The following is an 8,495-nucleotide window of genomic DNA, read 5'->3' as shown; positions in this document are numbered from 1 at the left end:
GATCATCCAGGACCGAGACCCGACCCTAGAAAAGGACATGGGATCTGGACTCGGACATAGATCCGACTCAAAAATTAAAGAAAAACAAATTCTATGTATTTAATTAATAAAAAAAATTTATATAAAGTTGCAACGAATTTAATATGCACCTCAAAAGTTCACCGAAAAAATTTTAAAATAGAAAAGCTCTCTAATTGATTATATCAATATAGAGATGTGTGAATATAAAGAAATAATAATAATTTTGAGTCCGAGAAATAATGTTTCTTGCAACACATTATCTAAACTTTTCATTTTCAAGATTTTCATATGTTTATAGATCTACTTAATTTTAACCATTTTTGAAATTTAAAATTTGGAAAATTGTTTCATGTAGGCTGGACCGCATTTCTACGTATGCAGTCTAAAAAGTATAAAGCATCCATCTAAAAGACGGATGCAAGTAGGTGTTGACGATCCAAATGTTTTCTTACTAGAATTATTACTTGTAGTTTTTTTTAAAGAAAATTTTTTTTTCATGTTCATGATCTCCATGTTAGAGCTTACATGTCTTTAAATATTAAGCCTTAAAATCTATCTCAAAATTATAGATTTATTAAGAGGACCGCATTCTACATATGCGGGCTTCGCCATATAGAAACCGGGTCTTTAAAATTTTATAATTAAATATGAAAATAGATTTGTATAAAATATTAAAAGAAAATTACCTGAAAATTATCTATTATAAAAAATTTTGGTAGGACGCCTTAATTGAATTGTTTAAAGTTACAACACTACAAAAACCGCACCCTTTAATTATATTTAAATATATTCCATATATTGTGACATAAAAAATATTACGAGACCCATAATCGGTCCAAAACTCAAATAATATTCGAGTTAGGATTTGGACCCACCTCCGACCAGCCAGGTTAAATTTTTGGACCCATACCCGGACCAAAATTGGGTCTGGTACTCAATTTCTTGGGTCGGTTCCGGGCCTACTATCACTTAGAGAGAGGGAGAGAGTAAAAGACGCTGTATTTTGGCAACAATAAATACGGAGAGAGCGCCAAATATGAGGAAGATAGAAGAGAGAGAGAGGGATGCGAATAGTGGGCCAGAGGCGATGACATGGATTCTATGTGACCTACACGTGGCAGTGGGATGGGGAGCGAGTCGGGGAGTCAACCGGTGGTTGCCGGTGAAAGCAGGGCACCGACCATGTTGGAGCTCGCACGTGGGAAAGGTTACACGTTACAAAGACCGGTCACTTTTGTGCATTAACGAAGCAAATAGGGCGAGGTGAAAATTATCCTCTTCTTTGCTTCTCAAGCAAGAAAGAGCAAGGTTTAATGAAAAAATTTCGGATTGTTTGATTTGGACTGAAAATTATTAGGTTAAATTGATTCCTGCTAAGTATTAAGAATTGGAAAATTTTCTAATAAAACGGTGGTCTTGGATAACTGATCAAAATTGGCTCCTTTTTTAAAAAAAAAATTATTTTTAAAAATTTTTGTAATGATTTCTTGTCTTATCCAGATCTCATTTTGATTGTCGATCCGAATTGGATTGAAAATCTGGATGGGTGATCCAGGTCAGTGATCTGTTGTTTAAAACGTTACCAAAGACCAAGGATTCGTTGGAGTGCTCTGGTTTTGAGATGGGAAGCAGTCAACTATTTTAGATATATTCTTAAAACCAAAAAAATGAATAAATATGTACAACTCGATATTGTCTAGCAAAAATTTCAACCAAAAAAATGAATAAATATTTACAACTCGATATTTTCTAGCAAAAATTTCAATATAAAATGCATATCTTAAAGGAGCAATTACCCATCATTATAAGATATCACTAGGATAAATTTGCAGGAGTTGGATTGGGATGGCTATAAATTAGCTAAAATTTCACTGTCGAATAGAAGTGATTTATTGGAAGCAAATATCGATAATTAAATAGTTGAAAGAAGGATATCAGGTACTAAATTCTTTCATGCAACTTCCAATTCAAGGAGAAGAAGCAATTCTTTAGGCGGTTGATAGTGATGATGTCGTAGTTGTAGAAGAAGCTATTGTTAATCACTTTCCAAAAAGAATGTATAGCCATTGCGAGACCCAAATTCCCATATTCATAATCTTTCCCCCAATTGAAACTTGAGCTAGATTGCTGGAAAGGCCTTTTCATTTAGATGAGATCAGTTTTGTGTTTCGTTTTCCAACAAATAAGGCACCTAGTCCTTACAGCTTCCCCTTAGGTTCTTTCTACAATTATTGAAGATTGTCAAAAATGATATACTTCTCATGTTTGATGATTTCCATGCAAGGGAAAAGATCGGTAAGATTATGAATTCCTCTTTCTTGCCCTCATCCCTTCAAAGACTCCATTAAAATTATAGGGATCTTAGACCTATAAGTCTCATTAAGAGTCTATATAAGATGATTGCTAAAGTATTGGCTAACATGCTTCCCATTTATTTGGTTAATGTTGTCTCCCTCCCTTAATCGGCCTATAAAAAAGGTTGACAAATTGTAAATAATATTATGATGGCTCAAGAGTGCATTCATTCTACAAAGAGAGATGGTAACCTAGGAGTCGCTTAAAATTGATTTCAAAAAGGCTTGTGACTGTGTTTATTGGGATTTTCTATTGGACATCATGGGCCAAATGGGCTTTTGATCGAGAGGGAGGATGTAGCTTAATGGTTATCAATTTTCGATCAGGTCCTTCTAAATGGGGAAAGTAAGGGATTCTTCAAATCCACCATAAGTATAGAACAAGGATCCTCTATCCCCTTTTTCATTCACCGTAATGGGGAAACTTTTAGCCAGATGATGCCTTAAGTCAATCGAGTTTCTTAACAGATTTGAAATATCTCATTTTTGGCCGAATTGCTTCTTACTTACAATATGCCAATAATATTTAAGTCGTTTGTAGAGAAATAGAATAGGAGATCAAAATACTTTGATTATTTTTGAGGTACGAATTACTTCAAATAGTATTTTTGTATAAGATTGGTACACAGGTTGAGGAAGTTAAGTTTTTAAAAATAGAGATCATAAAAACAACCATAGCTAGGTTATTACCTAAGGTAGTAAATATACAATATACTTTTGCAAGTGGCATATAATCCTCTGCGTTTTCAAATAGATTAGAAATTAGCTTCTTGAAGGTGAACCATAACGTGATAAAGATACTAACATTTTAGGATTGAAGCAAACCATAACGTGATAAGGATACTAACATTTTAGGATTGAAGCCAGATGTGAAACATGATCCTATGATGTAAGAGAATCGATAAATGAGAGAGAAGACTAGTTGAGCAAAATAGAGCAATAATAAGTCTATCCTTTATAATTTTACTTTTATTTACAGTACAGTATATTTTTTAAGAGAGAGAGAGTACAAGTAAAATTGATTACAAGCCTACATACATAAATGCTGATTTAGAGAGAGATGGACCAAATTAGATGAAATGCAAACCACAATCAATCCTTGGCCTTGTATCCATGATACTGTTTGAACACAAGTGGCAAGAAGACTGGAAGTAAGAAACCAAACAAGTTGAAGCACCAAAACCCTAAATTTGCAACAGCAATCCCCCTCCCTACATGCAACCTCCACAAGGAGCACATATTCCCCTCTTTTCCAAACTCATCTCTAACCCAATCCACCAATGTAAAAATCCTTCTTGTATTATAAAACACAGGCACAAAAGCACCAATTGGTAATGAAAACTGGCTTGAGAAAAAGATCCCTTCCAAGAAAACTTGACAACAAGTCAAGAAAAGATGGGGTGCTGCAAACTTAATACCTTCTTTATCTCCCTCCAAAATCCCCCCAAAAATGTACCCAATTGGCAGCAGAAGTCCTATAATTGCTGAAACCTTGGCATAAGAAGTGAGCCACTTACTGTCTTTTTTGATAACTCTTGTTGTTGGGGTGGAATTTATAAGTGGGAAAGCCACTTTGGACAAGATAATTGTGTAGGAGATGGAGAAGATTGCAAAGGCCATGTCTTGAAAGCTTACTGCTTCAATTGAAGAGAGGAATATGGCTATGGTGAGGCATGTATAGTGCCTTAGAGTGAGAAGGAAGAACCTTGGCTTGTTGGGGGGAATTGGGTTTTCTTGAGGGATGTCTTTGGGAGCTTCACTACTCACCCCACCTGACATTTTGTTGTAGAAATGGGGAGATCTGCACTACTTTTAACCCTTAAATCTCTCTCTCATATTTTCCTTCTTCTTTTGTCAGGGGCCAATGCTCTTCCCCAGTCTTTCTAAGGCAACTAAGAGAGATAAACTAATGAAGGGTTGTAATTTTATGGGATTGTTTGTTGAGAGAGAGAATAAGATATTTGGTTGATGCTTTATAATCTGCACCCCATGTCTTGCCACATGGAAGCAGGAGTGTGGGAGAGTAAAGATTTTGTTTTATTTTTGTTGGATAAGTGGGTTTATTTTTCATGGCCACACTTCAGGCTAGATTCTAATGGGAAGATGCAAGAGAAGAGAGAGTATATGTGCTTCAAATCCACAATAAAAGGGAAAGCTTTCCAATGTTTTTCTTTTTATCTTATTTTTCAATGAAGGGTTATTAATTATTATAAGAGAAATTGCATGACTCTAAGTAATGGTGAAAATATTGTTTTTGTGTTCAATAATATATGGATGGATGTGAACATTACAATGTGGTTTCTGTTGTGAACACATAGATAACCACTTCTTATAAAGAGAATATAGAGCTTACTAAGGAACTATCAGTCTTGGCTTAGGTGGGAAGGAAATTAGGGGGCAGGGGTATAGTCAGTTGTGATTAGGGCTGAGAATTAACCCTATCCAACCCAAAATTCGAATTTTAGATCTTATTTGGATCTAGAAATGGATCCAAGATTTCGATCCAACAGGTCGGATCAGGATCTGAATAATAATTTGGATTGGATTCAGGTACAAGTTGATCCGATCCAAATCCTACATGGTTATTAAAATATTATATTATATATACATAAATATATGTGATATAGCATTTATATTTTATAATATTTTTTGTTATATATTATTATAGATATAAAATAAGTTTTTTGGATTCAATCGGATCTAGATTTAGATCCGAATCACATGTATACCTCAAATTTGGATCTAGATCCAAATTTATGGATCCGATTGGGTCTTGATCTGGATCTGAATCCCATGTATACTTTTTGGATCTAAATCTGGATCCCAATGGATCCAAACCCGATCCGACCCATTCTCAACTTGTGGAGGAAAATGACAAGGATAGAGGTTTAATGTAATAGATCCAAGAATGACAAGAAGAAATCTTCTAGAGACGGTGCTCATGGGTGAAATTGGTCAAGGACAGCAATGAAAACACTTAATTTTTCCATGCTTTAGTAAATTCCAAAAAAAAAAAAAAAAAAAAAAACTATGAGATGCCTCATAGAGACCCTGGATATTTTTGTGGTACTGTGGAGCAAAAACTTTTATTACTTCAAACAAGTGCTTTTCAAGCAAACCCTTCAGAAAGCTTTTGCTAAAGCACTCAAACTGGTTGGAAAAACCTTTTGAAATGAATGAGATTGAAATAGCAATATTTAGCATTGGAAGAGATAGGATCCTAGGCATGACAGATTCAACTTAGCCCTCTTCGAAAAGTTTTGGGAGCTAACCAAAGTGGAGGTTGTCCTAATGCTGCAAGAATTGTATGATTAAGAGTAAGATCAATGCCTCCATGAATGCTCCTCCATTATTCTGGTACCCAAGAAGGAAGAGGCAAAGAGCATCGAGAATATCATGTTGAGAGTCATCACCGACTCTCGCACACATTGGACGGCCTGGATGGCGGGAGTGGCAAAAGCCGCACAGTAGATCTGACAATTTTGGTCATAGGATCATCTTAGAAAGAATGATCTTTAAGAAGCACACATTAAAGATGATTACCTGATTTGCTTACAATCAAGAGACTTACGGGTGAGAATGGGGCTAGGGTCGTGATGATAATCCCAACCGAGCCCAATTAAGGGTCTCGCCGTCCATTCTCACTAATTATTCAAAAAAAAATGACTCTTGGCCACAATGTTGCAAATGGATAAACGTAGGAAGGTTTTAGTCACACATTGTTTTAGAGGCATTTAATCAAGTCTCAGCTTTTAGCCGCGGTTAATTCTTTTTGTTTTGCTTTGTTATACGAGAGCTTTACCATGGGCCATACCATATCACTCTGTGTTGACTCATGCCTTTAATCTTTAATTGATATTAAAAGAGGGGTATGGTTTGTATAAGGTTGCAATCTTAAACAATCAAATTAAGATGTACCTCCAAATCATGAGCTACAATTTTGGTGTTGTAAATTCTTAACATGATGTGAGAATCTATTTTTATTTCTAATTCTAAAATTTTAATCTCCAAAAATAGTTCAAATCAAGCAAATTTATAAACGCATGAAAATCTTGAAAATGAACGGCCATTTAGGACTTGAATTTGTTTTTTCTCAATATTTACGATCTTATACAAACCGCACCCGTTTATAAACGCCCCTATTGAGATGAAAATTTGATCCTTCATCTTGTCCTTTTTTGTTTTGGTCACGATTAACCATGAATAATAACTTTTGGATGCGGTTTACCCAAAACCTTAATTTCTATCAATTTTTTTCATCAAATTTATTTCAGTTGCATTTAAATCAAAGTCTAACCGAAGCCATGTCATTATTAAGGGAAATCAATTAAGCTTTTTTTTTTGAAGCTTACTTTGATCATACAACTTAAAGAAGTTTACACAATACTTTCATTAGGCTTAGTTCATCATAGGAAAAATTTTATCACAACCTAATTACAATGTATTCTCCATGTTGGGTACATTAGGGGTGGAATATTTTTTATGAAATATTTTAATTTAAAAAAAAAAATTATGTGGTTAGGTGTGGAAATATTTTCATACCAATAATTTTGGATGTATTTTTTCACACCAATTGACAGCTAATTGGTGTAAAAATATTCTCACACTTAACTACATGATCGCTTCTAATTTGGTAAACCCGGCTAGGTCCTAGTAATCGATAAACCAGCTAGTTCAAAAAATATGAAAAACATATTTAAAGCATGATTAAATAAAGCACATTCAAATGAAGTTGAAAAGTAGCGAAAAAATGGATTTTAACCGATCGATTTGTACACATATATATTTTAAATATTTTTTAAAAAATATGGAAAAAAATAAAAATAAGTGTTCATTAATGCTTTTCAATCTTTGCCCAAATGATTAAAAACATACAAAAACAAGATACAAATAAATCCCTTATTTTTTGAGATTTTATATTTTTTTAAAAAAAATTTAATGGCCAAAACAAATATCTGCTTTTTTTTGTAAAAAAAAAAACCCTGTTTGTGCAACTCCCTGAGTGGACCTCTGAAACTAGGGTTAACCGGGTTCCGATCTAACCTGTGGGTTTTGAGTTGAAACAGCCGATATTTCTAATTCTGATGATGACTTCTATCTATACTTAACATTTTCAAAAGAAACCAGTATAACAAGTATAATTGAGATTAACATTTTCAAGAGAAATCAGTATCACAAGCATAATTAGGATTACAAGTCCCACATTCATACACTAAGGAATGAGCGTAAAGCTAGGTGATAAGATGCCCCAACCTAACATCTTGAGTTCCTACTGCGTGTAGGAGACTCTTTCTCCATAGCTACCCAAGAGAGAGAGAATCAGACCTTAGGCTTGTAATACTGCTCGAATGCTAGTGGCAAGTAAACTGGAAGCAAGAAACAGAACAGATTAAAACACCACAACACTAAATTAACCACAGCAAGCCACTGCCCAGCTTGTAACCTCCACATAGAGCCCACAATCCCTTCTCTTCCAAACTCATCTCTGACCCAATCCACCAGTGTAAAAATCCTCCTTGTATTGTAAGAGATGGGCACAAAAGCACTGACACCCAATGAAAACTTACTGGAGAAAGCAAATCCTTCCATGAAGACTTGAAAACACAGCAAGAAAAGATGGGGTGCTGCAAATTTAGCTCCTTCCTCATCTCCCTCTAAAATTCCCTCAAAAATGTAGCCAGTGGGCAATAACAGTCCTATAATTGCTGCAACCTGGATATAGGACTTGAGCCATTTGTTGTCTTGTTTGAAAACTGGAGTTCTTGGAGTGGAGACTGTTAAAGGAAAGGCCACTTTAGACAAGATAAACGTGTAGAAGAAAGAGAAGATTACAAAGGCCATGTCTTTGAAGCTTACTAATCCGATTGCAGAGATGGTTATGGCTATGGAGAGACAATAAAATTGCCAGAAAGAGAGGAAGAATGAGGGTCTTTGGTTCTTGGGGGGAAATGGGTTTTCTGCTGTGATATCTTTGGAGGCTGAACTATCCACCCCACCTGACATTTTATGCTGAAATGGAGCTTCTGCTCTCTCTTTCTCTGTTTCTGTTTTCGTCATTGTTTCCCTGTTCTTTCTTCGTTAGAGAGAGAAGCCTGATTTGTTCAAAAAATTTAGAGGGAA

General features: G+C 35.0%; 1 protein-coding gene and 1 long non-coding RNA gene across 2 annotated transcripts; both read right to left on the bottom strand.

Moving 5' to 3' along the window:
• Positions 1-3,467: 3,467 nt before the first annotated feature.
• On the bottom strand, positions 3,468-4,154 carry LOC18422855 (uncharacterized). The gene has a single exon (XM_006827522.4). It carries the CDS (start codon positions 4,152-4,154, stop codon positions 3,468-3,470), a length of 687 nt encoding a protein of 228 aa, XP_006827585.1.
• Positions 4,155-7,504: 3,350 nt separating this feature from the next.
• On the bottom strand, positions 7,505-8,495 carry LOC18422856 (uncharacterized). The gene is made up of 2 exons (XR_016058954.1): positions 8,232-8,495; positions 7,505-8,149 (listed from the first exon to the last, which is right to left on the bottom strand). It is a non-coding gene; the product is annotated as an uncharacterized LOC18422856 (long non-coding RNA).

This window comes from Amborella trichopoda, chromosome 7 (genome assembly GCF_054954075.1).
Source record: "Amborella trichopoda isolate Santa Cruz 75 chromosome 7, AtrichopodaSantaCruz75HAP2 v2.0, whole genome shotgun sequence".
NCBI lineage: Eukaryota > Viridiplantae > Streptophyta > Magnoliopsida > Amborellales > Amborellaceae > Amborella > Amborella trichopoda.
This window is presented reverse-complemented; position numbering and strand designations above follow the sequence as displayed.

Excerpts from the sequence above, each read along its gene's own strand:
- LOC18422855 (XM_006827522.4), bottom strand. The coding sequence starts at position 4,154 with ATGTCAGGTGGGGTGAGTAGTGAAGCTCCCAAAGACATCCCTCAAGAA.